General features: G+C 45.8%; 1 protein-coding gene across 1 annotated transcript in view; it reads left to right on the plus strand.

The window, feature by feature from the left end:
• Positions 1–26,533, plus strand: part of gpc5b (glypican 5b) — a 96,115-nt gene that overhangs the window by 5,683 nt on the left and 63,899 nt on the right. Inside the window, exons 2-6 of the mRNA XM_036978156.1 lie at positions 1,825–1,986; positions 12,611–13,314; positions 20,513–20,670; positions 20,966–21,025; positions 21,231–21,353. Coding sequence (XP_036834051.1) covers positions 1,825–1,986; positions 12,611–13,314; positions 20,513–20,670; positions 20,966–21,025; positions 21,231–21,353 — 1,207 coding nt within the window. The remainder of the gene's footprint in view (positions 1–1,824; positions 1,987–12,610; positions 13,315–20,512; positions 20,671–20,965; positions 21,026–21,230; positions 21,354–26,533) is intronic.

The raw sequence follows: 26,533 nt of genomic DNA on the forward strand, positions 1-26,533 counted from the left end.
AACTCTGGTGAGCTTAAACTCAGCTGCATCGCTCCGTTTCCTTCTGCATCTTCCTCTCTCTGCCCTGTTGGAGCTCTTGTATCTGGACTTTGATTCAGCCAGTTCTGGCCAGATAGCCAAAGTCTATTTCTGAAGCTCTTTCTCTCTCTCTCTCGTTCCTGGCTCCACTTTCACATGCTGGTGTATTAGTTTCATATGGGAGATCAAGCTGATGGTGAGCCAGCTTGGGGGGGGGGGGGGGGGGGGGGGGGGGGGGGGGGGGGGGGTGGGGGGGGGGTGGTGGAGGGGAGTAGAGGGGAGTGGGGAGGTGAGCGAGGACATCGGCTAGAGTGGCTAAGGGGTGCCAGGGTCACCCTGGACCTCATCCAAATGAGATTGTATTAGGGGACTCTTTGTTAACTGAAAGGGAACTTGAAAACAGTATACACTGAGTGTACAAAACATTAGGAACACCTTCCTAACATTGAGTTGCATCCCTTTTTGCCTTCAAAGAGACTCAAATCGTTGGGGCAGGGACTCTACAAGGTGTTGAAAGCATTCCACAGGGATGCTGGCCCATGTTGACTCCAATGCTTCCCACAGTTGTGTCAAGTTGGTTGGGTGTCCTTTGGGTGAGGGACCATTCTTGATACACATGGGAAACTGTTGAGCGTGAAAAACCCAGCAGCGTTGCAGTTCATGACAGACTCAAACCGGTGCACCAGGCACCTACTACCATACCCCATTCAAAGACACTTAAACCTTTTGTCTTGCCCAGTCACCCCCTGAATGGCACACATACACAATCCATGTCTCAATTGTCTCAAGGGTTAAAAATCCTTCTTTAAACTTTCTCCTCCCCTTCATCTACACTGATTGAAGCAGATTTAACAAGTGACATCAATAAGCGATCATAGCTTTCACCTGGTCTTAGGATTCACCTGGTCAGTCTATGTCATGGAAAGAGTAGGTGTTCTTAATGTTTTGTACACTCAGTGTAGATGCCCATCAGAAATAAATGTAGAGAAATAATGTGTTGGAACCATTTATTCACTATTTATTTATTAAACTATTTGAGTAAGTATTATTAACCACATTTGGTCAAAGCTTCTAGCACACTTGAGCTATGTATTTCATATTGACACCTCAGTTGAGGTGTGTCATGTTAAAGATTGTCTGTTATATTGACAAGATAGTCAAGTGACAACTCTAACAATGGAAATACATTGCCTCATAGATGAGAGGCAGACGAGAGGAGACGAGATCAGGTGGGACCATTCTAGCCAATGAGAGGGCAGATACTCATGTGACCAACAGACCCGTGTGACCAACAGACCATAGAGATAGATAGAGGACTCATCTCTGTATCTGTGCCATTATAGCGTCTGTGACAGCATGGGCAGTGCAATTAAGGTTATCTCCATTTTAAGGTAGTCCATTTTCTTCTTCTTCATTGGCTGATTGTTCCCAACTCATAGGAATCCCCACCCAGTTGACTACTTTAAAATGGTGAAAGACCTCAATGGCAATGTCCATGCTATCTCTATGACAACATCACAACTCCGATATATAGTACATTTCTTTCAAAGTTGCCAGTTCTTTCAAATGCCACCTGCGTCCACTTATATCAGTGAATTCGTAACAACCTAACCATTAAGAAACTTCTATTGCAATGACATTTTTTGTTGAACAAATTCAACACTGTCTCATTGACCTCTATACAGAAATTCCTCACTATGTGGGCTTGTTTTTATGGACAGATTTTGGGCGGAGTAAAACCTCTCGCTTCGCTTCTTCCTCTCTAGTCAGGTTTGTTGTTATAATATGTTTCCTCTTCTTTCCCAGATGGTGAGCTGCAGATCTGCAAGCACCCAGGACCGTCATGTTGCACACGCAAGATGGAGGAGAGTTACCAGGCAGCAGTGCGCAGAGAGACTCTCCAGAACATCCGTTCCTACAGCTTTGAGCTCAAGTACCTCATTGTGGGCCATTCCTCTGCCTTCCAGGGTAAGGATATGGGGGGCCTGTGGGACAGGGCGAGGAGAGGGGCGTGGGATGATGTTAGAATATATTCAACAAAAAATGTAATTGCTATTGAAGTCTCTTAATGGTTAGGTTGTTACGAATTCACTGATATCCCGAGAGAGCCATGATTCACTGAGAACCACTTCAGTGGCATTTGATATTGGTTTTGTACTGTTCAATATTGGCTTTTAAAGCAAATATTTAGCCAGGCCTCACATTGAGAAATTATAACTTGACTACTGCGCTCTGTATCTCTATCTGTCTATAGCTTTCTGTCTTTCTAGATGTCTGAGTCTGTCTCTGCCTCTGTCACGCTCTCTCTCTCTCTCTCTCTCTCTCTCTCTCTCTCTCTCTCTCTATTCAGCCATGTAGAGTAGAGAATACACAGCATGTCTTGTTCTGAACCAATGAAAGACAGGGAGGGAAAAATGTTTACATTCACTGAGTATCCCTGGAGATGTGTTAACATTTGAATCAATCTGTCTCTCTAACGAGCTGTCCTGAATGGGAAGGAAGAATAGTGGGGTTATCCTGCTCTGATTTTCACAGAGAGGGCTGCTGGGCGGTTGCCTGGCTACCCAAACTCCTTGCTCCTGCCAAGCTCTAAGCCCGCCCATGGACGTTAGTTTCTTCTCCGCAATGAGTCTGGATCTGAGTACCTTCCCTACTATTTCTAGAATGGCAATACATTCTAGATCGTTTGATTGCTCCCAGAAACCGATGGGTTGGGCGTTTATAAAATTAATACTGTGATTGGTTAGATTTCCAATCGCTGATTACTTTGTTTTTTACAATATCCCTCATTTTGATGTCAACACAAACGACTTCAATGATTGCAGTCTCAGACTGAAGTATGTAGCGAATGATAGAGCAGCGGAATAATTCAGTTTGAGTCGTCAGGCAAGCTGGGTGGCTGGTCCCTGGCTTCTCAGAAAGGGAGGCTTTCTGGGCCTTTTATCTCTGCTGAAAGACAGATGATGTCAGTGAGTGATGTGAACAGTGTCCTCTGAGGATGCCTGCCGGGTCACTGCTCACTGGGCTTTCAGCAGTGGGTTTGCTGAGGTAACCTGATCTAATTGGCTTCTAGAATAAGGCATCTCATTACAACAAACATTTCACTCAAAGCATTATCATAGCAGTTTACATGTTTGTGTTTATATGTGCTTACATGTATTTTTGTTTTGTGTCTGTTTCTGTGGATGTATGCTGTGTGTACAATGTGTTTAAGTGCCTCAAACCTTATGCAGTGTGAGTTCAGAGGAAGTACACTCGAAAATGTTAATATTTGCATATTTTGCTGTCATTCTGTATCACTTTCAGATGTGATCATTAGCCTTTTGCTGTACTTCTTAATGTGTATATAATGTTCGCAGCATTTTGTTTACTGCTGTATTCCCTCTCTACTGAGTACTTCTGTAAACGCTACCCTCTGGTCCCCCTGACATCTGCTTCATTTCATCTCTCCTCTGAAGCCTCTTACAAATTGGTCTCTGGGAAAAGATCTAAGGTCCTGCCATCTACTTGTGAGAAATAGGTGATGGACACTAATGGTTACAAATGTGATTCATGAGTTACATCTGAACCTCATTTTGACCAGGCTCAGAATGCGCCATAACACCCAATGACCATTCAGCAGCCTAAATAAGCTTGAGTTAATTTAGGCTTTAGGCTGTTGCAGGGCCTATACCGGTCTGTATCCCTAAACTCCATGCCCACCACCAAAGACTGCACATTTACATAAGTACCTAAGCACTACTTGCTGAAACCCTCAGAGGTTAGAGTAGATTGGACAGACCGACTGACACAACCCTGCCAGGCGGTGCAGAGACATGACACTGATCTTGCCATTTAGAACCTGCCAAGCTCAAACTTATGATCAGGGTGTGTCTTGGCCCAATGTGGGTGTTGGGGGTGGGAATGGGGTCCAGGCAGGGCATATGGGGTCAGCACTGCAGAGACCTAGGATATCCCCTTCAATCTGTCCCATTAAGGAGCCTATAGCATGAATGGACGACATGGCCAGGACAGGAGTCAGGATAGCAGTCTTGGGACTCAGTAGTCAGTTATGGTGCTTGATGACCTGCATGCCCTCCTGTCCAGGCTGCAGGTCTGACCCTATCACAGATGAGCATGGGCTCATCACATGATCCCTAAGTAATCCCTGCCCTGTCACTCGATGCCCCTGTGTTTTGGACGCCGTTGCTAGGATAGGGTACGTCCACATAGGGAAAAGAGTTGGAGATCCCTGATTCAGTGCACCTGGTTTTGAAAAGTGAGACTTATGGATCGCACACCTTCTCGTTAACGCTCACCTCTGCCCCTCCCCCCGCCCTCTGTCTGTGGCCCACATAGGGTTAAGATCTCCAGCTTCCGTCCAGGAACCTGGAGGTGCGAACCAGTATCACATTTACTGCTCAGTCGTTCCCACACCCGATTTGCTGCGCTGTGTGTATGTGTGAATATACAGTATACATATGTTCCTGCATTGGTGTGTCATTGGAAGCCTGTCACTCTCTCTGTAACTCTATATTGGTAGTTGCAGCGTGGCTTAACCTTCATGACAGGCTCTTGTGGAACTGATTTGCACACATAATTGGAAACGCATGTGGGTGAAACTGAGAAGACTGAGGAGGAGTCCGTCCTGACATGAGACTACAGTTGTAGGTTGTCGTCTGTCTGTGTAAAGGGCACCCAGAGGCACCCCATGGAAATGGTTTGTGTCCCACACACGGGAATGTCTGAACCAGCCCTCTTGTTGGAAACACTCAAGAATGCAGATATAGCATGGTCAAATAATTTATCATAGTACATTTCAAATACTGTTTTTGTGTGTCTGTAAATCAGGAAGAAAAAAACCCCACAATTTCACAACCTTTAAACGTTCATATGTCTGTGATGATCAGTGAATTGTTTATTGACGTTAGGATGATATGAGTAGCACCTGTGATCCTACCTCTGTCTCCATCTCAGTCTCCAGTCTGCTACATATCCAGGTGCCCTGGTGTCAGAGTATGGGGTATACCCGTGGCCGTGAGTCCAAGCTGGTCACACAGGGATACATTTGGCCCTGGAAACTGTAGACTGCATGCCAGTCATCTGTGTCTTACCGGGTCCCTTTGATTCCAGTCAGCTCCTAGGTTATATGAGCCAGCAGTAGACATATTAGAGAGAGAGGCCCTCCAGAGCAGCTTGACTGGCTTGCCAGGGACAGGACAGTGCCCCTGCTACACCCTGGAACCATGTTCCAGAACCTCCATTTCAGTTTTAGGCTGTGTACTCATCCCATTTTACCAAATTATCCAAAGCTGGGTTGTTGAGATGTTGGAAATGAAAAAAACAAAACAACATCAATTTCAAAAACAGGGTTTGGGTTTAGTATGGCCAATTGTACAATAGAATAGTACAGTAGTCAGTCAGGGTATGCGTATGAGCTGTAAAGGGCTAATTAGTGTCCCTACTGGTCTCCCTCTGTATGTACAGGATGTTTTCATTAGGGTCTCCTCTTAGTCCTCAGCCTGCAGCTGCTCTCCAGATCTTCCTTTTCCCACAGTTTGAGTAAATACTTCCTATCAACCTGGGAAACACCACAGCCCACTAAACCTGGGCTATGCTCATAGACTGTGACTATTCTGGTCATGAGTGGGACATTCTCTGACAGTGGCTGGCTTTGTGCATGGAGGATTTGCCTATACATTGTAGGAGGGTGGTGCAAGTCTTCTCAAGTTGGTTTTATTGACAGTAGAAAATTAGATTCCACTGAACTGCAATAGTTGTATCTTTTCCAACCCATGACATGGTACTCCTTAGTGTTGCTCACTCAACTGTCTTGTGTGTGTCATTAAGGAAGGAGGTATTGGCACTGTTCTGTCATTGAAGACTCAGATGCAGCTGAACGGTTCCCTTGATATGGATGAAAATACCCAGGGGGAAAATGCTGACAGTCTGCACTTGAACTTCATAGTCATTGTTTGATTTCAAATCCAAGCCCCAAAAAGTAAAAAAGGGTTCACTGTCCCAATAATTACAGAGGGCACTGTAATTCATATCATAGGTCTACTAGTACTGTAGAGCTCTTTTACTTGCACACAATATAGCTGGACCACCCCATCCGGTCCCTAGGGGTCCACACCACTGCAGCGCCCAACCCAACACACCCCACTCAGCTTTACGATCTTAGTGAAACATTCATCATTGGTTTCAGGTGTGATAGGCCAAGGCCAGAGTGTCAGCCAACATTACAGCAGACCCCCAGGGCCAGGACTGAGCAGCCCAGCAGCTAGGGATTGCCCACAATAGGTATCTCCCCTGACGTGGGCATGTTTTCAATATAGACTCCTTTTGTCACACAGTATTCCATATAAGCCATCTAGACCTTATGAAAATTGCACAGTATACCTGTAATCTTGTAATATATCAAATCTAGTGATACATGACTTGACATTTCTGCCATTCATTGTGATATTGTGGAAGGATAAAAAACCTAATTAATCATTCCAAAATTAAATCTAGAACCGGCTTCCTATTTCCAACAAAGCATCCTTCACTCATGCTGCTAAACATACCCTCGTAAAACTGACTATCCTACCGATCCTTGACTTCGGCGATGTCATTTATAAAATAGCCTCCAACACTCAACTCAGCAAATTGGATGCAGTCTATCACAGCGCAATCCGTTTTGTCACCAAAGCTCCATATACTACCCACCACTGCGACCTGTATGTACTCGTTGGCTGGCCGGCGCTTCATATTCGTCGCCAGCCCACTGGCTCCAGGTTGTCTATAAGTCTTTGCTAGGTAAAGCCCCGCTTATCTCAGCTCACTGGTCTCCATAGCAGCACCCACCCGTAGCACGTGCTCCAGCAGGTATATTTCACTGGTCCAGTTCTCTGCTGCCAATGACTGGAATGAATTGCAACAATTACTGAAGCTGGACACTCATATCTCCCTCACTAACTTTAAGCATCAGCTGTCAGAGCAGCTCACTGATGATCATTGCACCTGTACATAGCCAATCTGTAAATAGCCCATTCAACTACCTCGTCCCCATATTGTTATTATTATGTATTTCTTTGCTCCTTTGCACCCCAGTATCTCTACTTGCACATTCATCTTCTGCACATCTATCACTCCAGTGTTTAATTGCTGAATTGTAATTACTTCGCCACTATGGCCTATTTATTGCCTTACGAAAGGCCTGTGTTATTGACTGTATGTTTGTTTAATCCATGTGGAACTCTGTGTTGTTGTTTGTGTCGCACTGCTTTGCTTTATATTGGCCAGGTCTTACCTCATTTGCACACACTGTATATAGATTTTTTTTTCTATTGTGTTATTGACTGTATGTTTGTTTATTCCATGTGTAACTCTGTGTTGTTGTTTGTGTCGCACTGCTTAGCTTTATATTGGCCAGGTCGCAGTTGTAAATGAGAATGTTCTCAACTGGCCTACCTGGTTAAATAAAGGTGAAATAAATAAATAAACCTTCCAATGAATGGAAATGCATTTGTTAGCCGCTATGAATGCTAGGTTACACAGTTTCTTCTGAAAACAGTCTTGAGTATCCACATTTCCAAGCAAACATAAACAGAGAGAAGGGGGAATCTGTAGACATGCAGAGAAAAAACAACATACACTTTTCCAGAATTCAGCCGGCCTTCACAAGAGAATAACATATGCATGATATTCAGTTTCACTGGCATATAGCACATTCTGTGGATAGTCTTAAACTGCAGTAATTTATGCCTGAGATCATATGAACATGACTGGGCATTCAAACATACACTATAAATACAAAAGTATGTGGACACCCCTTCAAATGAGTGGATTTGGCTATTTCAGCCACACCCATTGCTGACAGGTGTATAAAACCGAGCACACAGCCATGCAATCTCCATAGACAAACATTGCCAGTAGAATGGCCTTACTGAAGAGCTTAATGACTTTCAACGTGGCACCGTCATAGGATGCCACCTTTCCAACTAATCAGTGCGTCAAATTTCTGCCCTGCTAGAGCTGCCCCTGTCAACTGTAAGTGTTGTTATTGTGAAGTGGAAACGTCTAGGACCAACAACGGCTCAGCCGCGAAGTGGTAGGCCACACAAGCACACAGAACGGAACTGCTGAGTGCTGAAGTGGGTCTGTCCTCGGGTTGCAACACTCACTACCGAATTCCAAACTGCCTCTGGAACGAACGTCAGCACAATAACTGTTCGTCGGAAGCTTCATGAAATGGGTTTCCGCACACAAGCCTAAGTTCACCATGCGCAATGCCAAGCGTCGGCTGGAGTGGTGTAAAGCTCGCAGCCATTGGTCTCTGGAGCAGTGGAAACCTGCTCAGATAAGACATGACAAAGAAATACCTTGCTGTACATTTATACATTAAATTATCCAAGAATAGAATAAATGGTTCAATAATTGAAATGACCTTTATTCCCAGATCCCAGACTGTGGCCTACCTATCAAATCAAGATGGAACTTTGTATCCATTCACTGATTGTTATAATATACTACAAAATGTGTCACCATCTGATCCTGCTAAGACATGATGAGCATAGTGTTGTATACTGACTGTGCACCATGACAGTGAAGCCTGCAGATATGTTTATACCGTGTCAGTGTGAAAAGTAGAGAATTTGCTCGGGAAACTGACAGATCAATAATGTTACGTTGCTATACTGACTGTGATTGGGGCAAAATAATATCTGATGTTAGCCAACTTTTGGCTTGCTTTAATGGTACATCAACTGGCAAAAAAACGAGCCAAGTTAATTTCCTTATGTTGATATGGGACCAAACAAAGGCAATTTCAGAATGTGGAAGGGTCATGTCCCACCGTCCCCAGTGAATGTTGTGCCCCTGGGGTAAAGGGTTAGGTTCAATTGTTTGGTCCCCACAAGGTTGGAAAAACCAACGTGTGTGTGAGCGTGCGTGGATGTGTCTTTGTTTAATAGATGGGACACATACTGTAAATATCTATAAGTGTGTGAGATGTGTAGGTGCCTAATGTCTGAGTAGGTATAATGTGTCATTCTCTCCTATGAGTATGTGTGTGGGAGGGTGAAAGTCCATCAGTGAATGTAATTCTCTGTGGAGTTTTTGAACATTAGAAACCATCTCCCCTGGCTTCCCACCTGCATTCCAATTGCTTGTTACTCAATGGGACATTTCTGGCAAACGCAGCATTATAGCAGCTGTCGAAGTGGTCGTCCCATTCCTGACAAGACAGTTTTACTAACTCCATTAGTAGTAATGTTTTGCATTGACAATGTTTGCTTTTAAGCGTACTTCATCTATTTAATTGTATTTGTTGAACTTGAGTACTTTGAGTACATACTTGTGCATTCTAAGTAGTTAAATAACAGTGCTGATGATGACACCAAACAAACATTTCTCTGTGTGTAAATCTAAATGCCCTAGGCATCATGCCAGTACAATCTGTTAATTCAGACAAGTATTCATTCTCCGTAAGGCCCCTCCCCCCTCCCCACTTCTTGTAGTTCCACCTGTTGGTCTCCCTCCTCCACCCCCTCATCCCCTCCACCCTCCCTTTTCTAAACCCCAAATCCTGGGAAGCTGGATTAGAGGTTTGGGGTCAAATGCTTTACAGGAGAAGGTTACCCTTTTCACAGTGCTAGAATGGTTTGCAGTCAAGCCAGTAAAAGTGAGAATGTGACTTGGTGAAATGTAGGAAATATCAAATGGGCTTCAGTATGACTGATAAGAACACATGCAGCCAGACGTTTTACATTTTGATCAGTGTTGTCAAAAAAGGTTATGAAACTGTAATGACCGATGGCCTGATTAGAGGTAGTGGGGTGCTGAGGGGCTTAGGGGTGGAGATGGTATGTCCTCTCTGGTCATAAAAAAGGTTGTATAATCTGTGATCATGTCTCTTTAACGACATACCTGGCCTGGGAACCTCACGCTTCACTGATAAACACAGGGATTACAGTTTTTCTCAATTGCTAAAACACTAAAACCCATTGGCTGAACAAATTTCTCAGTTGCCTCGACTCATTTAGCTAATTATGCAGTCTGTTGTCAATACCTTAAACTATTTCACATGGTAAAACACAATTTGCAGATCTCACTTAGACTTTTCAGCAAAACTCTAAACACATTCTCATTCTCAAAACACATTCTGCACTCTAATGCACATGTCATCCATACTGGTAAACACAAGTGGCGACAATCAAATACAAATAGAGAACACATGTCATTGATTGAACACAACCACTCAAAATTGATTTAACCTGTTTCAAATGATGTGACACAACCAATATAAGCCAGTTCAGAGAGCAAACAGGTTGTTGAAGGTGGGAAGGAGAAAGTCTGAGAATGGATACTGTAGTACAGTGCATTGTAGGCTGTATACTGTACAATGGACAAATTGTATGGCCCTGAACATTGTGCTTTCCATTTATTAACAGTACTGACTGCTCAATAGATTTTCACTGGTTGCAGGTTCATATCAACAAAGAACAAGAATTACAGTATCACAGAGACAAAGGACAAGTTTGTGAGATGCAGGGTACAGTACTGTAAAAATAGGGGTACAAGGAGGAGGAAGAACAAAAAACTAAATTGCAAAGAGCAAAGCAGAGTAGTAATTTCTGATCAATTTTGAGCTACTATGATAGAACATGTATTTGTTCATCAAAAGACAATTACGGAAAAATATGAATATTTTTTTAGATAAAAAATGTACTTCTCCCTGAAAATTGGATGTTTTGAACAATGTGTTTTCTATTTTTCGGTGTATTGTTTACTGACTGCTTGAGAGTGTATATGATTTTGATCACTTTATGATTTGAGAGCAGTATTTGATTTTGAACACAGGTAAAACTGTTTTGAGGCGAATGTTTCATTTTGCATGAGGAGTCAGAGGTTATGCTTGAAGATGAGGTTTTGTGTTGAATGTTTTCAGAAAATGGAGCAAGGTTTCAGAAATGGTGTTTTAGCAATTGAGGAAAACTGTAAGAGCTCTGGTTCCCCATGGAGGGAGGGAGGGAGGGAGGGAGGGAGAGAGAGAGAGAGAGAGAGAGAGAGAGAGAGAGAGAGAGAGAGAGAGAGAGAGAGAGAGAGAGAGAGAGAGAGAGAGAGAGAGAGAGAGAGAGAGAGAGAGAGAGAGAGAGAGAGAGAGAGAGAGAGAGAGAGAGAGAGAGAGAGAGAGAGAGAGAGAGAGAGAGAGAGAGAGACCAAGGACATTAGTCACTTGTCATGAATCACCATGACCGTAACCACATTTTTCAAAGCTGGGTTGTGCCATCTTTTTAAATGCATTATGTTGAATGAAGGTTAAATAAAAAATAAACAAAATAAATCACACACTTACGGTAAGGTATTTTCAGAGCGTTATTACGGACACCAATTGCTCAGCATAGGGTGCAGGAATAGTACCAGGCTTTCTCAATTTAACCCTGACAGATCCTCCAGCCAAGAATACCCAGTCAGTCAGTCAGTCAGTCAGTCAGTCAGTCAGTAGGTTTCTGTTTCAGCTGTGGGCTGCCTGCCTGTCAGTCAGTAGGTTTCTGTTTCAGCTGTGGGCTGCCTGCCTGTCGTTGAACCGGGATGGTTCCTTCTAAGCTGTGGAAGTATATGGTGTTTGCCTAAGCACATATCTCCTTATACAGCCCTAATAATGATTCCATTAATTGAGTTAATTGTGAAATTATCTCATTTCTGTACCTGTTTTGGATTAAAGCCGGAAAGTCTGCTAGATTGCAGTGATTGAAGGAGTGGGCTGGCCTTCTACTGACTCACCTTCTGTAGTAAAATAATGTTGTTTGAGAGATCAAGTGTTTTTACGATATCCTAGCTTGATTTGTTTCTCCATGTTTAAAATCAAATGTATATGTGTAGGCTATGTATTTTTCTTCAAGCATGTATCTACTGAATAAGCCTAGGTACTAATTGCAGTATTAAAGTATGCTCCAGTTAAAACAGCTCAGTCTGTATTGACAGGAGAGCCTGTGCTAGACAGTGTACTGTACTGAATTTCCATAATCACAAAGCAAAGGCTTGATCCCTGGTTAATGGTTCGGTATGTACAGCAGGGGGCTGGCTATAAGTCCTCATTCACTGCTGTGTTCACCTCTCCATCTGTAGATAGCCAGACATATAGAGGGACTAACACAGACAGACAGACAGACAGACAGACAGACAGACAGACAGACAGACAGACAGACAGACAGACAGACAGACAGACAGACACATCATCCAACACACAGAATGTCTTCCCGACAATAAGTCAGGAACAATAGCAGGCATCTCAAACACAACAGCTGTGATGAGTAATATTACTCCCGTGGGATATTAGGGAGAACTCTGTGTGACTGTGTTGGGAGGGAGTTGGGGGTATATAAGTATATAATGACATTTTTTTGACTTGTATGAGAGGGGTTTTGTGTGTGTGTCTAGTCCTGTAGAAGTGTCACAGTTGCTGTCTCTCTTCCATCTGTCAGAATGCCATCAGACTGACATCAGAACGGGGGGGGGGGGGGGGTGTTCCCACTGGACCCAGAACCTCCCCACACAATGTGTTTTCACCATTCCGTCTTCTTCTGTCTTTTTTTCTCTCCCCCTCTCTCTTTCTCTGGCTGTGCAGACACGTTCCAGTCTCTTCTGTCGTTCACTCTGAACCTGACCAGTGCTCTGTTTGACAGTGCCTATGAGCCCCTCTCCCAGGACGCTCGCCCCCTGGTGGCAGACCTCTTCTCCGTCCTCTCTCTCTTCCTGGGAGGAGACGGCAACACCTCCATGGAGCACTCCGTGCACCGCTTCTATGACGACCTCTTCCCACTGGTGTACCGGCGCCTTGTCAACCCTGGCCTGGCCTCGGCCCCGCCCTCCTCTGAGCACAGTGAGTGTCTGCGCAAGACGCGCCAGGATGTCAACCCGTTTGGGCCCCACCCTCGTGCCCTGGCCGAGGGGCTGACCCGGGCTCTGAGCACAGGGCGGGCACTGAGCCGGGCGCTGATGATGGGGGCAGAGGTACTGAACGCCACAGAGCGGGCAGGGCTGACCAGGGAGTGTGGGCGGGCTCTGGTGAGGATGCAGTACTGCCCCCACTGCAGGGGCCTGACCCTGATCCGGCCGTGTGGAGGACTATGTCTTAACGTAATGCGGGGTTGCCTGGTGGGGCTCTCGGAGCTAGACGGGCCCTGGAGGCACTATGTGGCCCTGCTGCAGGAGCTGACGGGGGCCCTGGCTGGGGGCCACGATCTGGAGCTGGCCCTGCTGGGCATCAGGAACCACATCAACGACGCCATCCTGCACGCACAGCTGCATGGGCCACGCATCAGCGCCATCGTGAGTCAGCGCCTCACCCATCACTCACACTTCACCTGTCTTAGGACTGTACTGATATGACACACCTCCCAAGGCCCATGAGGACACATGTTGAGCACATTACCACCCCTCACAGGACACATGTCATTGAAAATCATGGTAGGACTCATCCGTCATATAAAACTTGTTCTCTTAAGTCTTTGTGTTCTCTATTAACGACACCCACAAAAAAACCTCTCAAGACTCTTCTGTGTAACACCGTGGTGGGCAAGGAGTGATGTGGCAAGGAGATCCTTGGCTGCCTGTTAGGAGTGGGGGGCATGAGGCGGCATGGACCCTCTCTTTTGGCTTTGGACTCAACAGGCTGGCAGATTTCTTGGTACTTGTAAAGCAGGGGACAAGATAAGAGAGAAGGGAGAATGTCTAATTCCACCAAAGCTGAATGTATCCCAGTGAGTCAAACAAGAGACTGTTTACAGAGAAAGACAGACAGGACATGATCTCTTTGCTCACACTAAAGAGAACCTGTTGTGTAGAAAGACAAGCTTGAATATTAAGCTGTAATGATAATGATTGCACCTGTGGGCCTGATTTAGATTGTGATTATGAATATGATTATAATTGTATTTATGGTAATGAGACATGAACGATTACACTATATAACACATACCTGTTTATGTTGTACAGAGGTGTTTGGGCGACAGGAGTGGGGGTCCGTGGGGGCCATCAGCACCCCTCCCCATCCCATCAGCACCCCTCTCTGTTACTGGCACAGTATTTGTAGTAGTGTTTTTACGGTTTCCCTGCCACCCCCAGGATCAAGTGTTGCTCACTCACTGGTTCAGCAGGGCTAGGATGGCTGGTTACCCTCTGGGCCGGCATTTGAGGTCTGGACCCAGAGATGGGAAGGGAACTCCCATCTCGTCCCCCCCCGTCCCCCCCCCCCCCCGTCCCCCCTTCTTATGACTCATGCACCTTTCACAAATCTGCACGTTCACTCTTTCACACCTTTTGCTTTTCACCTCCTCTTCCTCCTGCTCCTTTTCCACTGTTTTACATTTATTTCCCTCTCCACACAGATGTGTGTGCGCATTTTTTATGCGTGTTTATAATCCTTTATAATGTAGGGGGATTATCATTCTAGATGTCCTGCTGCATGTCTTTTCTGTGGAGATAAACCTCCCCCTACAGTAACATATACCAAACTACCAGAGATAGAGGCGATGTGGGCCTATGTAGCTACAGTAAATCATGTGTTCGTTGACAATAACATCCCCTCTTCTGCCTTTCTGAACCCTGCTACATAGCCCCTCTCTTTTCCCCTCCACATTCCCTTCCCTTCCTCTCTCTTTTCCCCTCCTCATTCCCTCCACGACCTCTCTCTTTTCCCCTCCACGACCTCTCTCTTTTCCCCTCCACGACCTCTCTCTTTTCCCCTCCACGACCTCTCTCTTTCCCCCTCCACGACCTCTCTCTTTCCCCCTCCACGACCTCTCTCTTTCCCCCTCCACGACCTCTCCCTTTCCCCCCCATATTCCCTTCACTACCTCTCTCTTTCCCCCCCAATATTCCCTTGACTACTTCTCTTTTTACCCCCCCCCCCATATTCCCTTCACTACCTCTCTCTTTCCCCCCCATATTCCCTTGACTACCTCTCTCGTTCCCCCCCATATTCCCTTGACTACCTCTCTTTTTACCCCCCCATATTCCCTTCACTACCTCTCTCTTCCCCCCCCCCATATTCCCTTGACTACCTCTCTTTTTACCCCCCCATATTCCCTTGACTACCTCTCTCTTTCCCCCCATATTCCCTTGACTACCTCTCTCTTTCCCCCCATATTCCCTTCACTACCTCTCTCTTTCCCCCCATATTCCCTTGACTACCTCTCTCTTTCCCCCCATATTCCCTTGACTACCTCTCTTTTTACCCCCCCATATTCCCTTCACTACCTATCTCTTCCCCCCCATATTCCTTTGACTACCTCTCTTTTTACCCCCCCATATTCCCTTCACTACCTCTCTCTTTCCCCCCCATATTCCCTTGACTACCTCTCTCTTTCCCCCCATATTCTCTTCACTACCTCTCTTTCCCCCCCATATTCCCTTGACTACCTCTCTCTTTCCCCCCCATATTCCCTTCACTACCTCTCTCTTTCCCCCCATATTCCCTTGACTACCTCTCTCTTTCCCCCCCATATTCCCTTGACTACCTCTCTTTTTACCCCCCCATATTCCCTTGACTACCTCTCTCTTCCCCCCCCATATTCCCTTGACTACCTCTCTTTTGACCCCCCCATATTCCCTTCACTACCTCTCTCTTTTCCCCCCATATTCCCTTGACTACCTCTCTCTTTACCCCCCCATATTCCCTTCACTACCTCTCTTTTTACCCCCCATATTCCCTTGACTACCTCTCTTTTGACCCCCCCATATTCCCTTCACTACCTCTCTCTTTTCCCCCCATATTCCCTTGACTACCTCTCTCTTCCCCCCCCCCCATATTCCCTTGACTACCTCTCTCTTTCCCCCCATATTCCCTTGACTACCTCTCTCTTTACCCCCCCATATTCCCTTCACTACCTCTCTTTTTACCCCCCATATTCCCTTGACTACCTCTCTCTTTTCCCCCCATATTCCCTTGACTACCTCTCTCTTTACCCCCCCCATATTCCCTTGACTACCTCTCTCTTTACCCCCCCATATTCCCTTCACTACCTCTCTTTTTACCCCCCATATTCCCTTGACTACCTCTCTTTTGACCCCCCCATATTCCCTTCACTACCTCTCTCTTTTCCCCCCATATTCCCTTGACTACCTCTCTCTTTCCCCCCCCCCATATTCCCTTCACTACCTCTCTCTCCCCCCCCATATTCCCTTGACTACCTCTCTTTTGACCCCCCCATATTCCCTTGACTACCTCTCTCTTTACCCCCCCATATTCCCTTCACTACCTCTCTTTTTACCCCCCCATATTCCCTTCACTACCTCTCTCTATTCCCCTCCATATTCCCTTCACTACCTCTCTCTTCCCCCCCTCCATATTCCCTTCACTACCTATTTTTTTCCCTCTCTCCTTTCCTTGTCTTACTCCTGTAACGTGGTTTGTTGGGCCAGGTTTCCAGTTGGCCAGGGGCATGGGGAGAGTTGCCTGCTCAGCACATCCATACAAACGGTCCATTAGCCTATCTACTGTAGTTAAGTGTAGGCAGATTGTTATGCGGAGTGGAACAGGGGAACCCAAGAGCAGACCCCGACAAGGAGACTGGGACGAAGTAACCAAGGTATTTATTGACACACAGGGGGAGATGGAGTGAAGGTCAGGGGAAGCTCGGAAGGGTTGCTGGAACCCATGTGCGGAGGCTGAGGCTGGAGCGAGAGGGGTTGAGACAGGGTAAGCAGGTCCGGAAAGGAATCCAAGGGAGTAGTAGAGTGGGGAATCCAGGACAGAGTAGCAAGATGACGAGACGTGGGACTGGAGACAGGGACCAGAGTCAGAGCTGGCAGAACTGTAGCGGAGAGGAAAACAACGTCAGGCAAGGAAAACAGCCACAACAGGATCTGAATAATAACAAACGGCTAGAACCGTAGACTGACTGAGCAGAGATTACCATCTGGCAGCATGGAAGTGGCAGGGCTTCCATGCTAGAGGTCTTTAGGTCTTTATTATGGAACAGGTTGCAGCTGGTGGGGATCTGCTCTGACTCCAGCACACCTGTCTCCGCCCACACAATCACACACACACACACACAGAGAGAGGGAGAGAGTACTGGGGGAGCGGCAGGTCAAGGAGACACAGGATGAGCAGTAGAGGGCATTGCAGGAGCAGATGTGACACAGATGCCTGACGCAGCAGAAGCAGCAGCAGAAGCAGCAGCAGCAGGCCAGAGCAGACAGACACACCAACCTTTCCTCCCCCCCCCCCCCCCCCCCCCCCCCCCGCCTGCCAATCACTCCCTATCTGCCAGAACACAACAAGGTAGAGAGGAGAGGAGGTGTCCAGAACAGTCAGTGATAGTGAGAGAGACTAGAATGACGATAGACTTCAGAAAAACCCACCCGACACAGACGGTGCCTAATATTCTCTTACATTTCAGCATTATATTGAACTCTTGTACCAGGTATTGCTGTAGCGTGGGAGATACAGTGGTAATTAAGAATCCTAGAATCCTAATGAATACATCTAGAAAGAATTTAAGTGAAAATGCTCAGCAACGCTTATTTGCATCTGCTAATTATATCATCGAGTTATAAAGGATTTATCAATCCTTAAGGATCCAGACTGAAAGCTTTGGAGGAGCTAAGACAGAATTTAGCTAAGCCACGGGGTGGCAGAGTCTCTGATGAGATCTTGATTGACGGGACGCAGGGGCACTTTGGTGATGTCACTCCAGCTCCACCAGTCTTTTGATGAGTTAAAGTCTACTTTATTAGCATGAGCATACTCTTTGTCCTGTAGACTTGTGGGTTTTAAACTGTGTATTTGTGTTCTGGTCTGGCATTGAGCTGTTTTGAGGCTTCCTAAAGGATCTGCCAGCCATTCAGTAGGTTTCCTCTGGTCCTCTCCAGTCATCTATGGCCCCAGTGAATCCCCTCAGAGAGTGTCTGTAGGGAGACCGCGGCCTGCCCTCCTGAATGCAAATCCAACTCTGGACAAAGACTCCTCGCGCTGGCTGGGCAACCCCTTCCCACAATGCTTTGCAGTGCAGGGCCTGGGACAGAGTGATGAGAAAGTTTCTGTGGCTAATCTCTGGACAAAAAAACTCTACTATAGGAACACACACACACGCACACACACGCGCACACACACACATAAACACATTCACACACGCACGCACACACACACATACACATAACACATAACAGTTGCTAATAGGGGTGACAGTTGCAAGCAGATTCCCTCGCTCTTTGGCAGCCCTATTATAAAAAAGAGGAGGTTCCCAGATGTATACAAACCCATTCTCAATATGTGCAAACAAGAGATACAGATGAATACACACCCACACTTAATGTCAGTGAGCTGGAATGCTGTCTAATCTCTGGGGAATGCAGTTTGTGTCTGAAACTTCCACATTTCACTGTTTCACAGCACCCTACTTACTGTCCAGGAACCAACTGTGCTAATTCCATTAGAGAGCCTTTAAAGCCTGCCCACTGCTGTGTGGGTGGGAATGGTAAATGGGATCCCTGTCACACCACTCTATAACTCACTCTCAGCTACTCTCCACCGAAAGCAGGAGGAGAGAGAGAGGGAGGGAGGAAGAGAGAGAATACACCATCTAAGCTTTTTGTTTTGGGCAGGCCACCGGTTGCTGATGTATTTAACCTTGGTTTGTACTCTCTCTCTCTCTCTCTCTCTCCATTGCCCCCGCCAGCATCCGTCCAATTAGTCATAAAAGGATAGAAAAGAGAAGTGCAACACCATAGCAGCATCCACATTTCCACTGGTCCTCTGTTGTTATCATATCCATTGGCCCTCTGTTGTTATCATATCCATTGGCCCTCTGTTGTTATCATATCCACTGGTCCTCTGCTGATATCATATCCACTGGAACTCTGTTGTTATCATATCCACTGGAACTCTGTTGTTATCATATCCACTGGTCCTCTGCTGATATCATATCCACTGGATCTCTGTTGTTATCATATCCATTGGTCCTCTGCTGATATCATATCCACTGGAACTCTGTTGTTATCATATCCACTGGAACTCTGTTGTTATCATATCCATTGGTCCTCTGTTGTTATCATATCCATTGGTCCTCTGTTGTTATCATATCCACTGGTCCTCTGTTGTTATCATATCCATTGGTCCTCTGTTGTTATCATATCCATTGGTCCTCTGTTGTTATCATATCCATTGGTCCTCTGTTGATATCATATCCATTGGTCCTCTGTTGTTATCATATCCACTGGTCCTCTGTTGTTATCATATCCATTGGTCCTCTGTTGTTATCATATCCATTGGTCCTCTGTTGTTATCATATCCATTGGTCCTCTGTTGATATCATATCCATTGGTCCTCTGTTGTTATCATATCCATTGGTCCTCTGTTGTTATCATATCCATTGGTCCTCTGTTGATATCATATCCATTGGTCCTCTGTTGTTATCATATCCATTGGTCCTCTGTTGTTATCATATCCATTGGTCCTCTGTTGATATCATATCCATTGGTCCTCTGTTGATATCATATCCATTGGTCCTCTGTTGATATCATATCCATTGGTCCTCTGTTGATATCATATCCACTGGTCCTCTGCTGATATCATATCCACTGGATCTCTGTTGTTATCATATCCATTGGTCCTCTGCTGATATCATATCCACTGGAACTCTGTTGTTATCATATCCACTGGAACTCTGTTGTTATCATATCCATTGGTCCTCTGTTGATATCATATCCATTGGTCCTCTGTTGATATCATATCCATTGGTCCTCTGTTGATATCATATCCATTGGTCCTCTGTTGATATCATATCCATTGGTCCTCTGTTGATATCATATCCATTGGTCCTCTGTTGATATCATATCCATTGGTCCTCTGTTGATATCATATCCATTGGTCCTCTGTTGATATCATATCCATTGGTCCTCTGTTGATATCATATCCATTGGTCCTCTGTTGATATCATATCTATTGGTCCTCTGTTGATATCATATCCATTGGTCCTCTGTTGATATCATATCCATTGGTCCTCTGTTGATATCATATCCATTGGTCCTCTGTTGTTATCATATCCATTGGTCCTCTGTTGATATCATATCCATTGGTCCTCTGTTGATATCATATCCATTGGTCCTCTGTTGTTATCATATCCATTGGTCCTCTGTTGATATCATATCCATTGGTCCTCTGTTGTTATCATATCCATTGGTCCTCTGTTGATATCATATCCATTGGTCCTCTGTTGTTATCATATCCATTGGTCCTCTGTTGATATCATATCCACTGGCGATTGATGATTTCCACAGGATAATCCCTGCAACACATCTACAACACATCTGCAAAAGCGACGTATCAATGTGTTCTCACAAACTGTAGAGCATTCGCTGTTAGGGATGTAATGAGCGCCCTCTTTTTTCACACGGACTCATGGGCTTCTCTACCCACCCACCCCTCTCTCCACCTCTCTCTACCTCTTTCTGTACTCCCCCCCCCCCTCTCCCCTCTCTATTCTCTCTGTCTCTCTGACCCTTCTCTCGCATCCCTCTCTCTTAGGTTGATAAAGTATGTGGGCCTCTCACAGACACTCCGTCAGTGACAAGTATACGTCCCACCCTGGAGGTCATGACCTCCGTGACCACCTCTCCGACCTCGGTGGCCTCAACGCCCTCTCCAGCCGAGGTCACACTGGGCCGCTTGTCGCATACCAGGAGGTGAGCGAGAGAGGCGACCATAGTGTCTGGTCCACTGCCTTAGAGTGGTTGGTGTTGTAGCTGGTTGGCATGTCTTTACAAGTTGCAATATATTTACAAGCACACTTTTGCCATATATATTTTGTTGTCAAGCAAGCTCTCTTTATCATTATTATTTATTTACCTTTTGAAGTTTGCTCTCTCTTCCCTCTCCTTCGCTCTGACTTGTGTTTGATTTGCATTGGACCCCTGCTATTCCCACACCACCTCCTTCTCTCTCCTTCCTCTCTCCTTGACCGTGATCACGTCGTCCCAGGTCCTTACCTCTGAAACCATCCAAGATTGATAAGCCTCGAAGTCTGAAAAAGATCTCTAGGTAAGCATGGAGTCCAGCATCTCCCCCTCTCACATTATTGTGTCCATCTGGGACGGAGTACAGGGGTAGACCACCAGCAACACTTTATTTAATCACATCAACATGTATAAATATACGTATGATATTGTGGTTATGATCAACACCCTCTCTCTTTCTCCTCTCTCTCTCGCGTTCTCTCTCTCTCCCTCTCTCTACTCTCCCTCAGAGAGTTTATGGGCTATATTCAGCGCTACAGGTCCTTCTTCTCTGCCCTGCCGGAGACACTGTGTGAGAGTGAGATGGTGGGGGAGGACTTCACCTGCTGGAGTGGGGAGGACGTGGTGGAGAGGTAGAAATGAACTCTTTCTATTGTTCTATATCTGTGTCCATCACACTTTTGTTACATTCTCTTTCCAGGACTTGTTGCCCATTAAAAGGCAGAGGTTTTCAAACCAGGGGACATTCCTGTAGACATTTGGTTGCCATGGATTTTGGGAGCATGGCCATGGACCTTTAGAGTATAGCGGGTTCGTTAGGAAGTTCTAGAGGCCATTCTCATGCAAATGACATTGGAAACTTCAGAGAAACACTTTCATATATTTGCCGCTCTCTCTCCCGTAACCTGCCGCTTTATCCTATAATAATGTTGGTCATCCTGGTTACTGTTGTGCGAGATAGAACCCCATACAGCATGGACCTCTGTGTAAACAGCTTGGTGTTAAGTGTACTTATCTGACCTCCCATTCTAACCAGCTCTATCTCCAGTGGCTCCTGAGTGTTCTGGCCCTGGTCCCCCCCCCTCTGGCCCTGGTGCAGAACAGCGTTCCCCCCTCTGCTGTGCAGTAGGCAGAGAGACCCCATTCACCTAGGACTCCTGGGCTGGGGCTCCCCCACTATCCCATTTATGCCTCTGTTTTGTCCCCTTTTTCAGACAATTCAACTGGGATTTGTTCTATCCCAGTTGAATTCACTGGCTGTGAAAGAGTGTTGGACCCAGTGGAGAGTGTGCTTGAATCACTTTGGGCTGGGGGTGCTGGTGGGGGTTGGTGGGAGCTCCCCTAAATAGGAACCGTGGAAACCATGTTTTGTACGACAGAAGCATTCAATCCTCTCCAATATTTTGTGTGCTTATTAGTTTGTTTAGTGGTTGTCTATAACTAATACTGTATCAAGAGACATGTTGATTGGATGTACATGGATGTACATGGATGTATGTTTAATTTGATGTACATGGAATTTGCTCTTGCTCATAGTGGAATAGAATGGGGGATGTATTTTGATAGAATGGTTGAATTTAAGCACTAGATCTTATCTGAACCAAGCCCCAACGTCCATCATTATAGATGTGTGTCCATCTGAGTGCTGCTGTGCTTGTTTTGTTGTGGGCTAGGGAGAGACGGAGGGGGTTCATTGTGGCTCCTGTGGGCCCTCTGTGTGGCACTATCAAAAGCCCCAGGCCTGGTGGCCATTCAGGCTCTGTGAACCGTACAGAAGAGCTGAGGCGGCCTCCTCCTTCCTCCTACTGTACCTTCTGCCCCCCCCCCCCTCCCGGGGGCCACTGAGAGAAGGGTCTGTTCTCTGGCCCTCTGGGGCTGCAGCCTGGAGCCCAGCCAAGCACTGGGGAGAGGAGGGCACCGAGACACTGGGGCACAGCCACTCTGCTGACCTCGTTACAGTTTCAATTCACTGACACCCCCCACTCCCACCCCCTCCGCGTGCCACCCCCCTCCGCCATTTGACCCAATTCACTTACTGACAAATGCCTTAGCTTGTGTGAAGGCTTTTGTCTCTGTATTAGCTGTTCTTATAGGTTGGTCTAACCCTCTCTTGGTACACAGGCATCCCATATCACCTCACACAGAGGGTATAAGTGAGTTTGCACATGTGAAGAACCTCTCCTCATACTGTACTAGTGCTATCTCTGCTACCCATCTCACATTATGGAGAACCACTGCCACCTAGAGGAAGTGTCTTGTATCCAAACATTCCTTCAGTTCACCAAAGGTGACAACACCCATTACTCCCAAAAAATAGTTTCCCATATTTTTACACAGTTGCACTTTGCAGTATGGATGAAACGATAGCAACATTATAAAACCATAGCAACACTGTAAAACCATAGTGACATTATAAAACCATAGCAACATTATAAAACAATAGCAACATTGTAATACCACAGCAACATTGTAAGCATCCACAGGTATCTGCTTTACAGAGGTCTTCCTCACATATTACCTGAGGATGAGGCATCGCTTCCCTGCTTTATTTTGACATGTGGTGTCTAAATAATTTATATTTGCATTGCTATGGAATAGGGTGAAATTATAAACAGTGTTAGTAATAATGTTTGTTAATACTGCATTTAGATCCACTCTACATTCAACAGCAATGAACTTAGCTGACTAGTAGTCTGTATCTACCATTATCCATACTCCTTTAGGGACCACTGGAGAGCAGTGTTGTAGCAGCCAAGGCTGAACGGGTCCTATGTTATTGCAGTGGTGTAAAGCAATTAAGTAAAAATACTTGAAAGTACTACTTAAGTCGTTTTTTGGGGGTATCTGGACTTTTCTTTCCTGGTATCTGGACTTTTTCTACGTTCCTAAAGAAAATATTGTACTTTTTACTCCATACATTTTCCCTGACACCTAAAAGTACTATTTCCATTTTGAATGCTTAGCGGGACAGGAAAATGGTCCAATTCACGCACTTGTCAAGAGAACATCCATAGTCATCCCTACTGCCTGATCTGGCGGACACAAAAGGAGTGTGCCCCTGGCTATCCATGAATTAAAATAACAACAAAATGGGTTGCTTAATATAAGGAATGTAAAATGATGTACTTTTACTTTTCATACTTAAGTATGTTTAGCAATGACATTTACTTTTGATACTTAAGTATATTTAAAACCAAATACTTTTAGACTTCTACTCAAGTAATATTTTACTGGGTGACTTTCACTTTTACTCGAGTCATTTACTTTTTCTCAAGTATGACGGTTGGATACTTTTTCCACCACTGTTTTATTGTCCCAGCCAGCCAGGCAGATAGGATGACACCAGCAAAATGGTTTAAGAATGTCCAATGGGGTCAAGTGTCTCCATATGGGTTTAACAGGGAACTGTTTTTTGTCTGATGAACCCAAAAGGAAATAGCGAGGTTTGGCCAGTGAATGAGGTTGCTGTTGTGACGATGTATTGAATGATTTGCTTCCCGGCTCTCCGTTGTCATATTGTGTGCTGTGGCAGACATTCCACAGTAATTGAGTCCTCAATCACCACTGGTTGTGTTCCCACAGGGAGGCTGGGGCCAGGGTGGGTCCTGACAGAGTCAGGGCTGAGGTGACTTACTGCTCACTGCCTCTGTGGTTGTTGTTTTTGTTGTTGATGATGCCATCCTTGCTGCATTACTGGCAGCTGACTGTAATCAAATGGTCTTCACATGGTCCTCATGGCTGAGTCCTCTTGCATTGTGTGTCTGTATTAGTGTGTTTGGTTTGGGGGGGGATGAAAGCACACAGAGGGGCATAACCGTAATCAACTGAGAGCTTTATAGCTCTGTACATCTTACATACGTGCATAATTCTAGACCACACAGGTCATTGGTCAAATTCCAAGTTAATGGTAATTGTGAAATAGTTTGCGTGCCCACATGCTCATACTTCCACTGAAACCCTGTCCCTCACCTCCTCACCTTCTGTATTTACTCTCATCAGGTTCATGGCTGTCACCTTTGACCTTGATCATGGGGATGAAATGTGGATGTTAGGATCAGTTTCCTGTCTGTTTCCTTCTCCCTTATTCAGCCTACAGAGCAGAACCCTAGCATAAAAGCTGGAATAACAGAGGCTTGGGGAGCACAAAGAGGGTAAACAGTAGTAACCTAGTGACGCCACCATGGAAGCGAAGTTCTCCCAGTCACCAAAGTCTGACAAAAGACAGGTATTTGTCTCAGGTTTCAGAGTTGTTTCCCCTCTCTGTACTGTCTCAGGTTTCAGAGTTGTTTCCCCTCTCTGTACTGTCTCAGGTTTCAGAGTCGTTTCGCCTCTCTGTATTGTCTCAGGTTTCAGAGTCGTTTCCCCTCTCTGTACTGTCTCAGGTTTCAGAGTCGTTTCCCCTCTCTGTACTGTCTTAGGTTTCAGAGTCGTTTCCCCTCTCTGTACTGTCTCAGGTTTCTGAGTCGTTTCCCCTCTATGTACTGTCTCAGGTTTCAGAGTCGTTTCCCCTCTCTGTACTGTCTCAGGTTTCAGAGTCATTTCCCCTCTCTGTACTGTCTCAGGTTTCAGTCGTTTCCCCTTTCTGTACTGACTCAGGTTTCAGAGTCGTTTCCCCTCTCTGTACTGTCTCAGGTTTCAGAGTCGTTTCCCCTCTCTGTACTGTCTCAGGTTTCAGAGTCGTTTCCCCTCTCTGTGCTGTCTCAGGTTTCAGAGTCGTTTCCCCTCTCTGTGCTGTCTCAGGTTTCAGAGTCGTTTCCCCTCTCTGTGCTGTCTCAGGTTTCAGAGTCGTTTCCCCTCTCTGTGCTGTCTCAGGTTTCAGAGTCGTTTCCCCTCTCTGTGCTGTCTCAGGTTTCAGAGTCGTTTCCCCTCTCTGTACTGTCTCAGGTTTCAGAGTCGTTTCCCCTCTCTGTAGTGTCTCAGGTTTCAAAGTTGTTTCCCCTCTCTGTTCTGTCTCAGGTTTCAGAGTCGTTTCCCCTCTCTGTACTGTCTCAGGTTTCAGAGTTGTTTCCCCTCTCTGTACTGTCTGGTTTCAGAGTCGTTTCCCCTCTCTGTACTGTCTCAGGTTTCAGAGTCTTTTCCCCTCTCTGTACTGTCTCAGGTTTCAGAGTCGTTTCCCCTCTCTGTACTGTCTCAGGTTTCAGAGTCGTTTCCCCTCTCTGTACTGTCTCAGGTTTCAGAGTTGTTTCCCCTCTCTGTACTGTCTCAGGTTTCAGAGTCTTTTCTCCTCTCTATACTGTCTCAGGTTTTAGAGTCGTTTCCCCTCTCTGTACTGTCTCAGGTTTCAGAGTCGTTTCCCCTCTCTGTACTGTCTCAGGTTTCAGAGTCGTTTCCCCTCTCTGTACTGTCTCAGGTTTCAGAGTCGTTTCCCCTCTCTGTACTGTCTCAGGTTTCAGAGTTGTTTCCCCTCTCTGTGCTGTCTCAGGTTTCAGAGTCGTTTCCCCTCTCTGTACTGTCTCAGGTTTCAGAGTCGTTTCCCCTCTCTGTACTGTCTCAGGTTTCAGAGTCGTTTCCCCTCTCTGTACTGTCTCAGGTTTCAGAGTCGTTTCCCCTCTCTGTACTGTCTCAGGTTTCAGAGTTGTTTCCCCTCTCTGTGCTGTCTCAGGTTTCAGAGTCGTTTCCCCTCTCTGTACTGTCTCAGGTTTCAGAGTCGTTTCCCCTCTCTGTTCTGTCTCAGGTTTCAGAGTCGTTTCCCCTCTCTGTAGTGTCTCAGGTTTCAGAGTCGTTTCCCCTCTCTGTTCTGTCTCAGGTTTCAGAGTCGTTTCCCCTCTCTGTACTGTCTCAGGTTTCAGAGTCGTTTCCCCTCTCTGTGCTG

Source organism: Oncorhynchus mykiss, chromosome 5, assembly GCF_013265735.2.
Source record: "Oncorhynchus mykiss isolate Arlee chromosome 5, USDA_OmykA_1.1, whole genome shotgun sequence".
Lineage (NCBI taxonomy): Eukaryota > Metazoa > Chordata > Actinopteri > Salmoniformes > Salmonidae > Oncorhynchus > Oncorhynchus mykiss.